At 38.2% G+C, this 19,768-nt stretch overlaps 1 protein-coding gene across 1 annotated transcript; it reads right to left on the bottom strand.

Moving 5' to 3' along the window:
* Positions 1 to 2,633: 2,633 nt before the first annotated feature.
* On the bottom strand, positions 2,634 to 18,043 carry LOC124788723 (piggyBac transposable element-derived protein 4-like). The gene is made up of 3 exons (XM_047256002.1): positions 17,922 to 18,043; positions 16,590 to 17,520; positions 2,634 to 2,822 (listed from the first exon to the last, which is right to left on the bottom strand). The coding sequence occupies exons 1-3, from the start codon at positions 18,041 to 18,043 to the stop codon at positions 2,634 to 2,636; spliced, it is 1,242 nt and encodes a 413-aa protein (XP_047111958.1).
* Positions 18,044 to 19,768: the final 1,725 nt, after the last annotated feature.

Genomic DNA, 19,768 nt, shown 5'->3' with positions numbered 1-19,768 from the left:
GACGTTATCGCCAGTCTGCGACAGCTCACCTGAAGATGACTGGCAGGTGCCCAGTTGAAATATCGTGCGAAGTGTTGAATGACGACCGGCTGCAAGCCCGAAATTTGTTTGAACAGTCAATTCGCTGGGAAAATTTTAAAATTCACTTCCATTTGACAGTCTGAAAGGAATTGGTCCAGATCTTTATAGGAACATGACAGTAACTGTTTTACAGTAATTGTATTTTCAAAAACAAAAACAAATCCCAACCTAGCACCAATCACCTGAGCTATGCTACAGATAGGAAGTATATCAGTCATGCCTTTTTATTTAATATGAGGTGTGACTGGAAAGTTTTAAGAATGGATCCACTACTAATTACTGTTTGGCGGGCAGGTACGGGGAGGGTGGGGAGTGAGTCATTGCCTTGTCCTTGAATGTCCTCTGACAGGAAACTGCATTTCCTTTATTCAATTCGTTGTGGCAGCTGGTTGAGTGCAGGTCTGTTAGGGCTTGTTGCTGGATTCTGTCTGTGTGAAAACTGATGCAAGAACGGAGCAACAAATTTGTGTGAAAATTTGTTTTAAAACCAGGAACTCAGCTTCTGAGACTTACGAACTATAAAAACAGCTTTTGGAGGTAGCTGTATGAGCCAGTCAAATGTTTTTGTCTTGTTAAATAGATTTAAAAATAGCCCCGAATAATTTGAAGATGAACCACAGTTCGGCCATCCTTCCACCTCACAAACGAATGAAAATGTTGTGAAAGTTCGTGACTTAGTGCGCTTTTTTCATAGACTTACAATTAGAGAGATGGCTGATGAACTTAATTTAAGATTGTATGTAGTTCAGTCAATAATTAAAGTTTTTATGCAGTTCAGTCAATTTTAACTAAAGATCTGAACTGGGTCAAGTGTCCGCAAAATTCATTCCAAAAGTGTTGTCAAGTGACCAAAGACAAAACCGACTTGAAGTGTGCCAAGAACTGATTAATCAGACTAAAAATGGCCCAGATTTGTTAAATAGGGTAATTACAGGTGATGAATTGTGGGTATATCGATATGATCCTGAAACCAAAGTGCAATATTCGCAGTAGAAGACTCCAGGTTCACCACGACCAAAAAAAGCACGGCAAAGTCAGTCGAAGGTGAAGACAATGTTGGTTATTTTTTTTTTTTTTTATTCTACCAGTATTGTGCATCATGAATTCACCCCTGGAGGACAGACAATTAACCATGTATACTACAAATGTGTCCTTGAGTGTTTGCATGAAAAGGTGCGGAAGAAAAGGTCTGCATTGTGGAAAGACATGAGTTGGGTGCTACACCAAGACAATGCTCCTGCTCATTGTGCCTTCTTCATCGTTGGATTTTTGACCAAATTCAAAATTCCTGAGCTTTCACAACCACCATTTTCCCCTGATTTGGCCCCTGTGGACTTCTCCCTGTTTCCTAAACTGAAATCTTCACTGAAAGGGAAGCGATTTGACTCAATTGAAGACATCCAGAAAAATACGGAAAGCATCCTTAACACACTTCAGGGAAAAAAAAAAATCCAGGAATGTTTCCAAAAGTGGAAACACTGTTGGAGTCAGTGTGTTCAGTCAAAAGGGGACTATTTTGAAGGAGATGCATCACAAAAAAAAGTGTGTGAAATCTTATGGGACTTAACTGCTAAGGTCATTAGTCCCTAAGCTTACACACGACTTAATGTGAATTATCCTAAGGACACACACACACACACACACACACACACACACACACACACATGCCCAAGGGAGGACTCGAACCTCCGCCGGGACCAACCGCACAGTCCATGACTGCAGCGCCATAGACCGCTCGGCTAATCCCACGCAGCGGAGATGCATCACACTAGCATGTAAGTACCACCATTGTACAATTACAAGTCCATTCTTAAAACTTTACAATCACACCTCATAAAAACAAAAAACATCAGGAATGTTTATCTTATTCTACCCTCTTGAGATCTGGACTAGAACTGTCTTAAAAAGCATACAGGTCAGTTAGTTGAGGGTGTCCTTATTTTGAGGTTTTGGAATATGCTTGCCCTGTTCAAAGTACAATGGGGTAGGTCCCACTTCCTCAGAGCCTGCTCCATTTTTCCTTGCTTATCTCAGTCTCTCTACTTTGTCTGGGACTTTACTTTACTTTGGGCTGTCCAACCTTTGTAAAATGTGAACACCCTGAGACTGGAGGTTTACTGGAGGAAAATATTTTACTGCAGAAACTGTATTTATTGAACAATGTGAACAAGAAGCACAGCAAATTATTACTGTCCATTATGTATTAAATGGAACATAAACCCCAAAATATATCATTTTTCAATGTATGAATGCTCGAGTGGAAGTCAGCAAGCAATTACTACTATGGCCCACAATGGCAGGATGAAAAACAGGACATAAACCATAGAACATACAAAAATATAAAAATTCACAGCAAGGATTAAACAATACACAGACGTAAAAACTTATTAGGAAACACAGCATGCCTGGTGGCTGGTGTGGAAGCTGCTTGACAGCTGCAATTAACTTATTATCACGCACACATGACAGTACCTGCTAAACACACAAGTATCACTGGTTGGCGTGAAGTTGACAGTCGACCACAGTGACAACACACAACTGCATAGCAGACACTACATCAGCTGCCGTTGTGGAAATGGAGCTTTTTCCTGGAATAGGGCAGGGAAATGCACTTGGTGGCCAGTCAGGCTTGTATGGTCTTGTTGTCGGTCTTCATCAGCCAGTTGCTGCCTCTGCTGTGGAGATTGTGATGCTGGTGCTGGAGGATGCTGAAGTCTTGGTGCTGTGGATGGTTGTTCTTCCTTGAAAATGTATGCAGGCTTGACACAGTTGATGGTAACAGTAGTGGGATTTCTGCTTACCATGATGTCTAATGTCTGCATGCTCCTTTGTAGCACATGATACAGGCGACAGTACAGTGGTTACAGTGAGGGCTTGAAATTGTCCTTTCAGAGCATCACATGTGTACAGCTTTCTACGTCATGTGGCATGTAAAAGATTGGCATACCATGTCTAAAGACTGTGGGAGGTCATTTGAGTGACATGGTCCCTTAATAGCTGAAGGATTTCCATTTGACCTTGCGTTGCTGATTGGAGTGAGCTGGCTTTAACAAATTCTCTGGGAAAACACAGTGGTTCACCATAGACCAGTTCTGCAGCTGAGGGGTCCAAGTTCTGCTTATATGTTGTGTTCATAGGCTCAGGAGGACTATTGGAAGGGTGGACGTTCAGGACACTACATTACATATTAGCACTCCCTGCTGAGAATTATGCTATCTTTTGATCATTCAATTATTGCATGGTAGCTGGTAGGCTTGTGATGTTCAATCATTCCATTACTGGGTGGTAGCAGGTAATCTTGTAATGTATGTATACACAGAACTTTGACAGTTGGGCAAATGAATCTGATTCGAACTGCTGGCCACAATCAGTGATTATGTGCAGTGGGCAGCCAAATCTAGCTAGCCAAGTTAATTTGAATGCAGAGCTAAAGTTACTGCAGTGATGTCCACCTGTGTTGCCTCCAGCCAGCATGTCATGTGCAAGTGTCAGTCATCAATGGGCACGTGCACATGATGGAACATTTTACACCATTGACATTGGAGGTATGTCTGTGTCCACATTCTGCAAATTCACTCCATCCAGGGCCAGTTGAAAGTTTGTGACAGATTGTGGAAACTGTCAAAGACTTGCCACTGAAATGCAGTTGGTAGGAATGGTTATGCCCTTTCCTGTGTAATTTCATAGTACAATTCAGTCTCTTTGCCAGGAACACTGACAAGCTGCAGCTCTAATGCCAAAGTGGTATTGTCAGTGGAGGTCTGGTATTCTCAGTCATTCTGCTACACCTCGGCCAGTTCCAAAAGTTCAAAACACACTTCTAACCATGAAAGGCAGTTGGCCACCACACTGTCAATGCCAGAAATGTGCTTTACACCCGTGATAAATAGACTTATAAATCCCAGATGGCTGTACTGCGGGGGGGGGGGGGGGGGGGGGGGGGGGGGGGGGGGGGAGCAGTAGACACTATTCAATTTGAAAATGTAGGTTAGCAACTTGTGATCTGTATAGATTGTATCTGCTACTAATGCCTAAGGTCTGTCCAGCTTAGGGTGCATGAGGATTTCTGTGTTTGCCATACTCTGTTTTGTGGCCTTGAATGTGGAACACATTGCTTCATTCACTGTATGGAGTTGATATCAGCAGTAATAGTTTAACATTCCTAGAAATCAGTCTAACTCCTTGATTGTGATCAGCTGTGGTTCCGTAGGACTGCTTCAACCTTCTCAGTTAGTGGTAGGAAGGCTGTAGGTTATATTCAATAGCCTAGGAATGTTACCTCAGGTTGCCTAAACATGCACTTCACCATATTTAATACTACAAAAAATTGCTCCAGATGTTTAAATATCTCTTGCTGGTGGTGTTGCTCCCCGTGTAAATAAGTGAAGCAAAATGGCAGTCCTTGTAGAACAGAACTGATAAACCTGTTCTAGGTTTGAGCAGTGTTTCATAACCCAAACATCATGAATCTGCTTTTGAAAAGCCCAAATGAAACTCTCTTGGGAATGTCTTCTTCCACCATTGGTATCTGCATTTATGCTTTGGTACAGTCCGAAACACTGAATATTGTAGTGTCATGCAACACTTAATTATAGTCACTCAACAAAGGCATGGTATATCACAGTATGGATGACCACCAGCTGCATGATGGTCAGATATCCCTTCTTTAAGCAGCATGTCAAATTCTGCTTTATCAAGGGCCAAACAATCAGGTGCCAAATGCCTGGGTCTACAAGATACCATAGGACCATCTGTAGTTTCACTATGATGCATCGTATTGTGTGACACATGTCTAGGGGTGCCTGGAGGTCTGCTAAAAGTCAAATATTGTCTTAGCAGAGAGATGTGTTCCCACCTGCATCAACTTAGCACTGTGCACTGGCGTATCATGGTGAAAGCCTACTGCCATTAACCCACTAAAGCTGTCGACCAGCAGAGTGTTGGCTATATGTGGTAAGAGACAGTAATGTGACAAGATGTTGGTTCCTATAACTGGCTCTGTAACATTGGCGACAGTGAAGTCACAAGTGAACAGGCAGCACAGTCCCAAATTCGACTTGATCCACTGTGTTTTATACATTGAGATGGACAAGCTTTTTGCTACATATAAACAGAATGCCATCAGCAGTCTGCAGCTGTGCACTGAATTCGCAGTAGTATAACTAAATACAAGCCAGTGTCTATCAAATATTTCTGACTGGACTTTCTGTCAGCTGTACTTTGCGGGGCAGAAAGATGTACTTACTACCGACTGCCTCTGGCCTTTGGGTGCGAACACAATGCTGTATATTTTTGCAGTTGTTCACCAAACCTACAGTGGTACCAGTACATAGTTTCATGATCAATGATGCAGTATTAGTCAATGATCAGCTTCTGAACCTCCAGCAATAATGTCCTCTACTATTCCAAGCACCACTGTGCAACAGCAGTGCACTCATCTATATGCATATTGTCTCAACTTTTGCCATCAACAAGGTGAACTCTGTGCACATGACTGTTGTTGTCATCATTTACTACTGCCCAGCCTTGTCACTGCACTAACGTGGATGAGTCATGGCCTCCTGAATTTGATCAGCGAGCTCCACCACCATATCAAATGACATTTCCATTTGTGATCAATTTGACCGGCAGTGGTAGTGTTTGCTCCACTGTGTCTGTAGTAGATTGTCTGGAATGATAACTGTATCCATTTTGCTCTGCACGTGAAGCAGATATGATGACATTTGTGATCACCTATATGTTCTTGTGTCAACACTTGCCTGATTCACTCATCATGTGTTGCTGCAACTCTCTCGATTAATTCCAATTTAAGCCTTCCATATGAATCCTGTTAAGGTGGTGCAGTAGTCACATCTTGTTCTACCATGGTGTAGCAATGGTTAAGTGGACTCATGATGAGGAGAATTTTGTCAAGTCAGCCATAATTCCTATGTAGCAAAAGCTGGCTCCTGATTGCGATAGAATTGGACTTTTAGGTCAGAATGGAGGCACATGGACCACTAGTCTGGACACTGCTGACATGTCGGTCATCTTGCGTAACAGTCAAATCCAATGGTGGTTGTTCAACCTTCTTCAGCTCAGATCATGCCAGGGTCACCACTTACCAGAAACTGATAAATTTGGAATGTCTGATGTTTGCAAAATGTGAACACACTGAGACTGGATGTTTACAGGAGGAAAATACTTTATTGTGAAAACTGTATTTGTTGAACAAGGTGAACAGGAAATGATCAATTATTACTATCTGCCAAGTATTAAACAGAACATAAACTCTAAAATAAATCATTCTTAAATGTGTCAGTGGAAGTGAGTGAGCAATTACTACTGTAACGCACAGTGAAGCTCAAGAATGGAACATAAAACAAACAAAACACATAAAAATTCACAGCGAGGAATGAACAATACACACACATAAAAACTTATCAGAAAACACAACACCCCTAGTGGCTGGCGTGGGAGCTGCTTGACAGCTGGGATTCACTTGTCACTGTGCACACAATGACACTGCACCACTAAACACACAAGCTTCACTAGTTCATGCGAACTTGACAGTTGACCGCGGTGATGATATGCAACCACATAGCAGATGCTATGACTTCCTTACTGAAGTTGGTTCTCAAAGAATTGAATTTCTTTAAGACAAACTCAGTTGCCTGGGGGTAGCAGACCCTATACTTATTAAGTGAAATATTGTAAGAATCATTTTTGACCACACGATTTTTGCACTGTTTAGCTCTCACAGCTTACAATGTGGGTAATAGTGATAAATCTCAATGTACTCACACAAAAATGCCCTGTCTCTCCTCCTTTATTATAATTAATTTTAAACATGTGTGCCACATGAGGTAGACAAACAGCAAATAGAAATAAATCAAAGACAATAAGACACAGGGCAAGAATCTGTCAAAGCTATTGCCAACACTGCCCATAGACGGAAAAATAGTTTTTGATATTCTCAATATTATTGCATGATCTCTCAATCTCACTCCTAGATGGTCAATATTTAACATATCCAGGAAATATTGTCAATATTCTTGACCACATGTGTTGTCAAAAACCAACTGAAGAGAGCAGTTAAATGCTGAGGTATTAAACAGTGTGATTGGTTCACAAAGAGATTAATGAATAATTTAGTGAAGTAAGTCATGATCTGAACCAGTTAAAGATTCAGATGAATGAAAATTTGTTGCAGTGCATACACAAATCTCAGAAATGCAAGTCAGGTTAAATGTTTTAGAGCTCTTACATCTAGTCTTGGGACTTTGGAAGAATGTGTTTGTGACTTAATAAAACATAAATGTCACCTACCATTAAACCTCAATCCAAAGCAGAGATAAGTAGAACTGAAGGAGAACTTTAAAACTTTGGGAGGAACTTGCCAGAACGAAATGGGTTGCATACAAGATAATATATGCCAAGTGGATGAATGAAACAGATTAAGTCCAATAAAGTCACAGGAAGAGAATTACTATAACTACATTAGTCATGTGGTTAAGCTACCCAATAAAGGAAGAGAGATGGGCTCATTAGTGAAACCGACATGTTATCAATGTGAAAGCTCTCTTGCAGGTGAATTACAGGAACAGATTGTACAAATGCAATGCTGGCCACAATTCAACTGAATATTAACATACAATCCTAATATTTAATTCTGGAGAGTATGTGTAAATCAAAAGAGTCAATTACATTCTGGAATGTATGTGTAAATCAAGATAGTCACAAACCAATTTGTCACAAACATGTGAAAACACCCCACTGTGCAAACATGACCTATCTAATGTAATTATAAGACATGTTCTTTTGAACAAAATTAAGTCAAAGATGAAAATGTTGTTCTTAAAATGTATTACTTGACTCTGAAGCCTACACAAGAAGAAATAATGTTTCATTTGGTTATTAAAAACTATAATAATTTACCAAAAAGGATGCAAATGAATATTTCATTCCCTGTTTGTGTACTATGAGTAAAAATGTTACCAGCTTTTATCCACCTGCAAAACAAAATAGAAAGAGCCAGCTGAAACAAGAAAGAAAATTAATTAGAAATTAAATGCCTAATAAAAAAATCACATTAAAATAAATTATAGTGGCCTTTTTTTCATATGACCTACATCCTAGAAGCTACCGGTACTAGTCTGTATTGCGCAGTTATTACTAAGTTCCATGGTTGTTACTGTTGTGGTCTTCAGTCCGAAGATTGGTTTATGCAGCTCCCCATGCTACTCTACCCTCCGGGAACCTCATCATCTCCAAATAACTACTACAATTTACATCTTTGTGAATCTGCTTAGTGTATTCATTTCTTGGTCTCCCTCAACAATTTTTACCCTCCTCACTTCCTTCCAAAACTGAACTGGTGATCCCTTGATGTCTCAGAATGTGTCCTATCAATAGATCCCTTCTTCTATCTGAGTTGTGCCATAGATTTCTTTGCTCCCCAATTCTATTCAGTACCTTTTCATTAGTTGTGATCTACTCATCTAATCTTCAGCATTCTTCTGTAGCACCACATTTCAAAAGCTTCTTTCTCTTCTGGTGTAAAATGTTTGTCATTCATGTTTCACTTCCATACACTGCATACAAATACTTTCATAAATGACTTCCTAACACATAAATCTATATTCGTAGTTAACAAATTTCTATTGTGCAGAAATACTTTTCTTGTCATTGCCAGACTACATTTTATATACCCTCTATTCACCCTTATCAGTTATTTTACTATGCAAACAGCATAATTCAGCTATCATTTTGTGTGCCCTGTTTCCTACACCAATTCCCTCAGCCACACCTGCTTTAATTGTACTTCATTCCATTATCCTAGTTTTGCATTTGTTGTGTTCATCTTATATCCATCTTTCAAGACTCTGTCCATTCTTTAAAACTGCTCTTACAAGTCCTTTGCTGTCTCTGACAGAATTACAATGTCAGGGCAAACCTCAAGGTTTTTTATTTCTTCTCCCTAAACTTTAATTCCTACTCCAAAATTTTCTTTTGTTTCCTTTATTGCTTGCTCAATGTACAGATTGAATAACATCAGGGAAGGGCCACTGTCCTGTCTCAGTCCCTTCTCAATCACTTCATCCTTTTTATGCCCCTTGCCTCTTATAACTGCCATCTGGTTTTGGTACAAATTGTAAATAGCCTTTTGCTCCCTGTATTTTACCCCTGCTACCTTCAGAATTTCAAAGAGAGTTCCAGTTTACATTGTCAAATGCTTTCTCTAAGTCTACAAATGGTATAAATGTAGGTTTGCCTTTCCTTAACCCATCTTCCAAGATAAGTCATAGGGTCAGTATTGCCTTGTGTGTGCCCACATTTCTCCAGAATTCCAACTGATCTTCCCTGAGGTCAGCTTCTACCAGTTTTTCGATTCTTCTGTAAGGAATTTGTGTTAGTATTTTGCAAAAATCACGAAGTAAACTGATAGCTCAGTAATATTCACACCTGTCAGCACATGCTTTCTTTGGAATTGGAATAACAACATTCTTCTTTAAGTCTGAGGGTATTTCACCTGTCTCACTTATCTTCCACACCAGATGGCTGCCTGTCCCAAGGTTATCAGTATGTCCGAAAGAATGTCTTCTATTCCTGGGGCCTTGTTTCAGCACAGGTCTTTCAGCACTCTGTCAAATCTCCTCACAGTATCATGCTTCCCATCTCCTCATCAACTATGTCTTCTTCCATTTCTCCAATACTGCCTGCAAGTTCATCTTCCTTGTATAAAAATGATATGTCATGTGCAGCTGTCGAACATAAGGTAGGCCAAAACAACCTAGTAAATAAGTCACCGTCGAAATTTATGCTCCTGCACCAAAATGTACAATCCTTATCAAATAAAGTTAGTGAGATAGAAATATTGTTATCGGATGAACTAAAAGAAGTGACTGTTATATGTGTTAGTGAGCACTGGTTATCCGAAAATACGTTACATCACACAAGGATAGAGGGCTTTACCCTTTCATCTTTTTTTTGTAGGAAAACCTCCATGCATGGAGGAACATGCATATATGTTAGAGAGGACGTCAAACACGAAAATTTAAAGTTCACTAACCAGCTAGGGGAAGAGCAAAACTTCGAAATTTCTGCTACAGAACTGACAAATTTAAATATAATTGTTATTTGCATATATAGAAGCCCAGATGGAAACGTAACTACTTTCGTTGAAAATCTTGAGAAGGCACTTAACAGTATAAAAATAGTTAGTAAAACAACCATCATATGTGGTGATTTTAATATAGATTTCAACAAGAACTCAAAAGACAGATTAAACCTTGAGGCCTTATTAAAAACCTACAACATACAAACAACTATCAAATCCCCCACCAGAGTCACCAAATCGTCAAGCAGTGCTATAGATCAGATACTAATAAATACAGATAAATATTTATACAAATCTGGAAATATGAATACAGGCTTCAGTGATCATTATGCACAGTTTATTGAATTCCCAGTAGACACTGCAGGAAATACTGAACAACAAATGACAAGAAAAGGTAGAAATTTTAGCAAGCACAACCTAGAACACTTCAGGCATTTACTGAAAAAAGAAACATGGAATGATATAGACAACTATGAGGACACATGTAAAAAGTTTGACAAGTTCATGGAAATATTCTCCCATTATTTCAATATTTCTTTTCCAGTTAAAAACCAAACATTAAAAACTAAAAAAAGAAATGTTACATGGCTGACGAAAGGCATTAAAATATCATGTGCTGAAAAGAGGAGACTTTATGAAATCTCAAAAACACAAAATGTTACAGAAGAATTTCTGGTGCATTTCAAGAATTATAAGAGAGTGCTTCACAAAGTCATAAAAGAATCTAAAAAAACAACAAATGATCACCATATAAAAATGGCCAGGAACAAAATGAAAGCCATGTGGAAGATAGTCAGAGAACAAGTAGGAAACGATACCTCCCAAAATGGAAATCTCCAGGTAATCCAAGATGGCAAAAAAATTACAAATCCAGAAGAAGTAGCCAATGCTTTTAATACATACTTTGCAAATATTAGTGAAAAATTACTATCTGACATAAAATCTTCAAATAAAAATCCTGCTACAACACCATCCAATCAAAATAGAAACTGCAACTCCCTATTTCTTACTCCAACCAACCCTAAGGAAATTATGCTATCAATAAGAGAGTTAAAAACAAAATTTTCAACAGGTGTGGATGAGATTCCAGATTATGTCATTAAAAATGTGGGGGACCTCATTGCAATACCATTAGCCCACATTTTCAACAGTTCATTAACAAATGGAGTCTTTCCTTCCTGCTTAAAGACAGTGAAACTAAAACCACTGTTCAAAAAGGGTAAGAAAGAAGACATAGCCAATTATAGACCTATTGCCTTGCTATCTACATTTTCTAAAATACTAGAAAAAATTTTTCATAAGAGGTTGCTAGATTTTCTAGAAAAGTGCAAAATATTATCCATAACCCAACATGGCTTCCGGAAAGGCCGATCAACAGAAACAGCAATATATGAATTTCTGGGTGAAGTACTTGAAAAAATTGATAGTGGACAAAAAGCAACTGGCATATGCCTTGATCTGTCTAAGGCTTTTGACATCATAGACCACACTCTATTGCTGCAGAAGCTTGAAAGAATTGGTATCAGAGGTATGCCTAACAGCTGGCTTAGATCATATCTTACTGACCGCAAGCAAGTAGTAGAAATACATTTTCACAAAGAAAATAAATCAACAAGACATTATTCTGATTATAAAGCAGTAAAATATGGAGTACCTCAGGGCTCGGTACTTGGCCCCATCCTATTTTTGATATATATAAATGACCTAACATCAGCCAACCAGTACCATAGCACTATCCAGTTTGCAGATGACACAAGCATATTAGTCAGCGGGAAGACTGCAGAGATACTACAGACAAGACTGTCTGAGGCATTAACAAATGTTGTAAACTGGTTCAACCAAAACAAACTAATAATAAATAAAAGCAAAACAGTAGCATTAAATTTTCATAATATCAAGAGAAACATTGAAGAGGATATAAGAATTCAGATGTCAGACACGGATATTGCAAGTGTGCCTAATACAAAATTTCTGGGGATCTGGCTACAGGATAATCTTAGATGGGAAACTCACATTGACAACATATTAAAGAAGCTAAGTACCATGTGTTATTTAATGAGAGTGCTAGAAAACTGCTGTCATAAGGACTGTCTAATGACAGTTTACTATTCTAATATACATTCTGTCCTAAAATATGGGATCACTTTTTGGGGTAACTCGCCATCCTGCCTAAAACTATTCAGGATGCAAAAAAGAATAGTGAGAATCATGGCTGGAATAAAAAGGAACAAACCATGTAGACCATTATTTAAAAGGATGGGGATTCTTCCCCTTCCTTGCATTTTCCTATTTGAAAGTGCAATGTTTATAAAGAAATATACAATAACAAATCCTAGTATCCTCCCCAAAAATGAAAATGTTCATCATCATAATACAAGACAGAAAACTGACTTTCATGTACTCCATACAAAAACCAGTTTGTGCCAAAAAGGAACATTACACCATGGAAAAATTATCTACAATAAATTGCCAAGAGAAATTAAAGTAATGACAGATATAAAAATTTTTAAAGCAGCATTAAAAGAATATCTGTTGACACATTGCTTTTATAGTGTGGAAGAGTTCCTCCAAAATCCTCGAGAGTCTAAGTGATGATTATGCAAATACTGTAACCATTAATATTGGCCTATAAATACATTCAGATGTAATTCTCAAGTTTATAATGGGGTTCAAGTATAAGTTGTATAGCGACTTGCCCAGTATATGAAGTAAAATTCTGTGAATGTAACTCTCTAGTGTACATGTCAGTTCATAGTGTAGAAGAGTTCCTCAAAAATCCTTAGAGCTTAAGAGAGGATCATGCAAATACTTTAATCGTTAATATTGGCTTATACATGTATTCAGTTGTAAACTTCAAGTTTCTAATGTGGTTTAATTATAACTTACACATTGACTTGCCCAGTATATGAAGTGCTGTAAAATTTTGTGAACATAATTTTCTAGTTTCTAAAGTGTTTTAATTGTAAGATATACTTTGACCTGTCCAATATCTGATGTGCTGTACTGTACATGTAAGATTTACTGGACCAATAAATACAATACAATACAATACAATACAATAGACCCTCTTTATACTTCTTCCACCTTATTTGCTTAGGACTAGTTTTCCAATTGAGCTCATACAGCTGCTTCTCTTCTCTCCAAAGACATCTTTAATTTTCCTATAGGCAGTATCTCTCTTTCCCCTAGATATGTTTCTAAATCCTTAAATTTAGTGTTATTTAAACATCAATAAACTATCAACTAATCAATAGTATCTGCACTATTGTCTATAGTGTCTGCCCCCGGATGCTGAGTGGTCAGCGCGACAGAATGTCAGTCCTAAGGGCCCGGCTTCGATTACTGGCTGAGTCAAAGATTTGCTCTGCTCAGGGACTGGGTGTTGTGTTGTCCTAATCATCATCATTTCATCCCCATCGACACGCAGGTTGCCAAAGTGGCGTCAACTCAAAAGACCTGCACCTGGTGGATGGTGTACCTGACAGAAGGCCCTAGCCACACGACATTATTATTATTATTGTCTATATTGGTAGTCTGGTTTAACTATCAATAGGCCTATCATTTATAATTCTTTTTGAACTGGTGCCTGAAAAATTGCCAGTTCCTATTACCTCCATGGCATTTGAAGTGCAGAGGTAAAGCAGACTGTATGGTGCCTTAGCCAGTCTAAGTTGTTTATAAACTGTGTTGTTAATAGAATGGTCACCGTGAGGGAGGGGTCATGGAAGAGGGATTTTTCTTGTTTGTTGACTATTGGTGACCATTCACGGTTGTGCGCATCTCGTACTGATCAGATGCTTATGGTAAAAACTACAGATGTAAATAACATGGATTCATAAAAGCACATTATACTGATTTTCATCTTCACATGTGTGAGCTTATTTACTTGTAGCAAGGAATACAAATGTAATTAAGGCTATTGTAGTGCAATGCAGTTAGTAGAGGAAAAAATGACATTTTAAAGTTTTTTTTTCTGATTGTACTGTATAATGCATTTTAAAATAAATACAGTTATTGTCATCTTTAATTAAACACACCTGCTATTGTCCTCTTCTGTTTCTGAGTCCTCATTGTACTTACAAGTGTTTTCAGTTGTAGATGTTAATGTGTAAAGTGATTCAAAAACACAAAATACTGATGCAGTCCTAATTCTCTGCATCATTTCTGCTTTTGCAGAAGCTCAAACATCATCCATATCTTGGTTGCCCATGTTGTAGTCGATTAGTGGGGCTTGTTCTTTCAAGGACACACCAGCTCCCGCAAAACTAAATATAGTAAAAGCACGACACATCAACTGTCAAGTTTTTTTATTTGTATGGTGGATGGACATAATCATTAAAATATACAGCTCTATTTACATGCTATCTGCCTCCACAGCATTGCAGTGCATATTCATAAGTAATTCAGGCAAAATGTGGATGTTTCAATGGATGTGAGACAAAACTAATCTCTTCTTGGAAGAGTTTACTGTGAATATCCAGGAATGTTTCTGCAAAATTCCAAATCCTGTAGATGTAGATAAGGTGTTGCTGTTAATTCTGAAACCCCTTGTTTGTAACTTGTGTGGTGGGTGAATAAGCTCATCATTATTTTAATTTTATTTTTTTTTTTATTTTTTCAAGCTTACATCATTCCATAACCTGATTAATAATTTTTTGAGCATCACGGGGAAGAATCCTGCCCCTAAAGCTTCTAGCTCTACAGGATATCATAGGAGGTGATCTCAATGTGCCAACAATGGCTTCTTCATCACTCATTTTGTTCTTTAAATGCCACGCAACAGGATTATTCTTCATCACGCAACTATAGTGGCATAATTGTCAAATCGCTATCATTGTCAACAGTGAGACAAAAAGCACACTAGCGAAGAAGTGTTCCCAATGGTCCAACATGAAGCCATCAGTACTTTTCACACACCACTGATAGCCTCTGTTGGCTGAGGAAATTCCGCACTTCAAAAATTGTTTTGTTTACATAAGAGGTGCATAAACAGAGTTTTTTTGGTTATTGTTCTGAAAATGAACCGTAGAATTTTTTTCAAGAAAGTGGGGGATAATTGTCAGTTTGTGAAGTGTACCATCTGCATTAAAGATTATAAACATGATCAGGGAATAGGCCTAATTTCAGAGACCACTAAAAAGAAAGCAGGGTGAAAAACTAGAGAACCATGATTTAGTAACAGAACTGAAATGTGAGGGATCAACTTGTGAGCTAGATCAAGTGCAAGAGCTGCCACCAAAAGAATCGAGAAGCTGTACAAAAAATTATTTTAACAGAAGTCACTTGTTTGATGCCAGTTCAAAAGTAAAAAAAGAACTTGATTCTCTTTATGCACAAATGATTGCTGTCAATATGCTGCCGTACCGAACTTCTGACCATCAAGGTTTGAAAAAATTTGTCTAACCCTTAGACAACAAATATGACTTGCCAGATAAAACCACACTTAAATGTTTACTGATCTCAAAAGTATAGGAAGAGATGAAAAATAAATTATAGAAAGCTCCTTACAAAATGTAATTTTTTGGTGTTACAACAGACATATGGAAAAGCTACACAAATGAAGGTACTCTGCCACTGACTTGCCATTTATTATAGACAAAAAAATTAGTTTCAGCCATATTAAAAGTGACAAAAACTGCAGGTCATCACAATGCAGAATCTATGCACATATAACTAACATTTTTTTTAAATGTTTCTTTCCTTAACACATTGCAGTCGGGCCACAGATACTACTGCAATCCCTCAGAAGTCGTAGACTTTTGCGCCTTTTTTACATGGCTCCTGACCAAAAGGTAATGAAGGAAAGCAAAACCTTTTAACTGATGTGTGTGTTATCATCCTATATCTAAACATTTGTTTAAAGTTTTTTGTAAGATATCATATATTTACATAATTATTATATTTTGAAAATTAGATGATTCAGAGGTAGAAAAAAAGTTTGAAATTGCAAGAAATCAGAATTTATTATAAAATAAATGTACAAAATTATTTCATTGAATTTTTACAACTCTTTTCATTGAGTAAAATTTGTCTTTGTGTGATATTGCTTGAAACAGTCGGGTAGACACAATCCTACATTACATTCTTCACACAACCATCTCGTCTCCCTTCTCACTCGTTTGCCAGTACTCCGTGCGCCCTTCTCAGAGCAAACAATGCAATATCTTGATGCATATTTCTTGCTTGTTGTCGATGGGACGTGAGTGGGGAAATGCCTTGCTGTTAGCCTGTTTGCTGCTGAACCCTGCTTTTCATTTTCGTTGAAAACTTTGCCGGATTTCTCCAGTATTTGTTTTCCCAGGTTCACCATAAAAGTAAACAAGCTGGTTCGTTTGTGAGAGACAGACTGAAGTTTCTTGAACAGAATGTAAGAATTGACCACGCACGTCATAAATACATGAAAAAATACCTTTTTCCACCATTTCATTGTTCGTCGTTGAAAATAATAGTAGGTCACCAGCTGATCTCCATGATCAACACCAGTTTTATTTTTATTATAATCAAGTATGAGATCAGGCTTCAGTTTTTCTACCATTCCAGCCTTGGATTTTGTCTTAGTAACACTACTTGTCATTCTATGTTTGGTAGAAAGGGCAAACACATCCCTAGTATCTTTCCAGTGAAGTGCTAGCACGGAATTTTTTCTCTTGAATACGATTTCACCTCTTCTTAGTTTATTCTGTTTGAATTCCTGTGGTATGCCTCTTCTGTTTCTCATTACTGTGCCAACAGCAGATGTGCCCTCATCAAACAACTTTTCAAATAATTTTACAGAAGTATAAAAGCGGTCCATGTACAATGTATGACCCTTACTTAGATAACTGTTGCACAAACGTAGCACCACTGAATCTGCACTGTTGTCTTTTTCACCTGCACCGGTGTACACTTCACAGTTCAAAACATATCCTGTTGCTGAATCACTTAGAATGAAAAATTTTATACCATACCTGCTCGGTTTGTTCTTGATATATACTCGAAATCGAATTCTCCCTCTGAATGGACATAAACCTTCATCAACTGTGAGATTCTCGCCAGGAGAAAAACTGTTCTTGCTTTTCAGTACAAAGTTATCAAAAAAAGGTCGGATTTTGTGTATAGGATCATGGTTTGGTTGACCCCTTCGTACATAATTGTCGTTGTTATTTACGTGAAGCATAAAGTAAATTGACCTAAGTCTGTCTCTTTTCATGATTTTTGCAGGTAAGGAGGAATCTAGCATTAGGTCATTGCTCCAATAGTCCGTAATATTTGGTTTGTGTACAAGGCACATGTGAATAATTATACCAAAAAACTGATACATCTCATGTAGCTTCACAGCAGACCAATTGGCCCAAAGCGACCTGGAAGTTATTTTATTTTGCATCCGCAATTTGGAAATTGTTGCTGCAGCGTAGCGGTTTGTTTCTGTCTTTATATTTTTGATGACATTTGCGTCAATAAAGACGCTCCAACAGTCAAATTCAGTGCTTTCGGCGCTCAAAGGTGCCAAGACATTACTTATGCCTTCAAAGAGCGGTAATTGTTGTAGGACATCGTCATTTACCCATTCAACAACGTTGTTTTGGGACTGCTGCTGTTGTATTCTGCCTCTGCCTTTTTTGAATGGGAGCTTCACACTCTTCTAATACGTCTGATGGCTCATTTTCATTTTCGGACCACTCGTTGTTACCTTCGAAATAAATGACATAAGTCAGTGAAACTGCCGAGATTATAATTGTGATTCGTAAACACAATGACTGACCCATTATAATTACCATCTATTTCAGAAGAACTATTTTCAGTTTGAAATCCATCATCGTCAATTTCAGATCCAGATTCTTCCAGCAGCCTCAGAATTTCCTCTTCAGTCAAATTGTCCCCCATTTTACGACAAACGTTTGCGACAAAGACAACTACATAAGCACACTGCAAGAGTGAATGCGCGGGAATTGTTTTGGCGCCTTTTTTGAGTGACATAGCGCTTAGAGGATGCAGGAACACCATCTAGCGGTCGTCCGATGTACTACAAGACCGAAACACTCAACACCAGATGTCACTGCACGGATATAATGCGCCGCAACCTGAAATAATAATCGAGAAGGCGGCGCTTGGAGAATCTCCGAGCGCCGACTGTTATGGGAATAAATGCGCGCTCGTAGTTTCTACGGGCAACGACCGGAATGTGTTAACTCATCAACATCATGCTGAGTTTCATTCACTCTTGTGATTGGTACATGTCAGTGTAAGTCAAGTCATCATAAATTGTAAGATATTTCCTGGCAGTTTCACCCTTCCCCTCCCCACCAACACTCCCCCTCATCCCTCTTATCGAAAGAAATCTGAAGCCGTCATGTCATTTGTGTTCTGTTTACAGACCCTGCCAACCATAACAAATCATTGAATAATTGCATTACAATAGGCTTAATATATTTCTTATTCATTACTACAAATAAGCAACACATTTGAACATAGATGGCTATATAATGCGCTTTCTCAAAACATTATTATTTCTGTGCCCAAAGTTTTCACCTGAGAGTTTGTGCGATAGCAGACTAACAAGTGAGAAACAAATGCGAACCCCAGCACCGTCTGAGCCAAAATTAATACTGCATATCAAAATCAGCTGGCAGTGGCATTACAATTACGGTGTTGCTGTCTTCTGAATATATAAAAAACTTGATTTTGTGGCGATTTATGCAGAAGTGCTTCCATTGTGTTAGTGAACTGGAACAGAATTAAAACTTTCGGTGCTTATAACACGGTGTCAGTATTAATGCATATATTTGCCAAAAAAGACTAACCATAGCAAGTTGTAAATTTAGGTTGTACTAACTGAATTAGAACTTTCCAGTGGCAAAGGAAAACTCTCAGCTATTGTATAATGGAAGCTTTTGTATCACCACTACAGTGAAGCCGACAAAATGCTATCTATCAGTTTCTGTAAACTTTGAGTGGGTATATTATAGGAAAACATCGGTATGATAGGTGAAGGTGCCAGCACTGCTGTCTCTCGCCGCACCTTTCCTTATCCTTCCTTAATACCGTATTGTGCTCTTTATACCGCTCTGTCCACTTCCCCTGATGAAAGGTGAAACACCCAACAAAACTTCACTTTATGTCGATTATACTAAGATCACAAGTGCTGCCAATCTCAGTGATGTAGCAGCTGTAGCACTGCAGTAGAGTGATGGCCCTTTTGTTTTGTACTGAGTGTCAACTCAGCTGAGAAAATATGTAATGAGTGAAGAAGCCACCCTTGCTCTCTTAAGTACAGTTTCAATCTTGTTATTCCCATGTGCAGTTTATACCATATCTACTGCAGTTCATCCGTAAGCACGCACACCTAAGGTAGCAGCATTGCATGGCAGACCAGTAAACGCTTCCCCTCTCGCATCCCTATTCCTTACGGTGACCTTCTTCTTTTTCTTTTTCTTCATCTTCCTCTGTGTTTCTAAGATGTTGAAACTCAATGTAACATTGACAAGTTTTTATGAGAATTATTTTCTTATACATGAAAGTAATTTTTCAGATAGTGAGACATTGAAAAAAAATTTTTTTTAATATTATGCATAATTTTGGACATACTGGCAGGTTACATTTTTTCAGGTC

This window comes from Schistocerca piceifrons, chromosome 3 (assembly GCF_021461385.2).
Source record: "Schistocerca piceifrons isolate TAMUIC-IGC-003096 chromosome 3, iqSchPice1.1, whole genome shotgun sequence".
Classification (NCBI taxonomy): domain Eukaryota; kingdom Metazoa; phylum Arthropoda; class Insecta; order Orthoptera; family Acrididae; genus Schistocerca; species Schistocerca piceifrons.
Note: the sequence above shows the minus strand (reverse complement) of the source record. Positions and strands in the feature narration are given on the sequence as shown.

Bases quoted from the DNA above. Each gene is read 5' to 3' on its own strand.
- LOC124788723 (XM_047256002.1), bottom strand. From the start codon at position 18,043: ATGGGGGACAATTTGACTGAAGAGGAAATTCTGAGGCTGCTGGAAGAA. The intron at 17,521-17,921 runs GTCAGTCATTGT...AATAACTTCCAG, and splicing joins ATAGATGGTAATTATAATGG to GTCGCTTTGGGCCAATTGGT. The intron at 2,823-16,589 runs GTATTTTTTCAT...TACATTTTCAAG, and splicing joins CAATGAAATGGTGGAAAAAG to GAAGAACAACCATCCACAGC.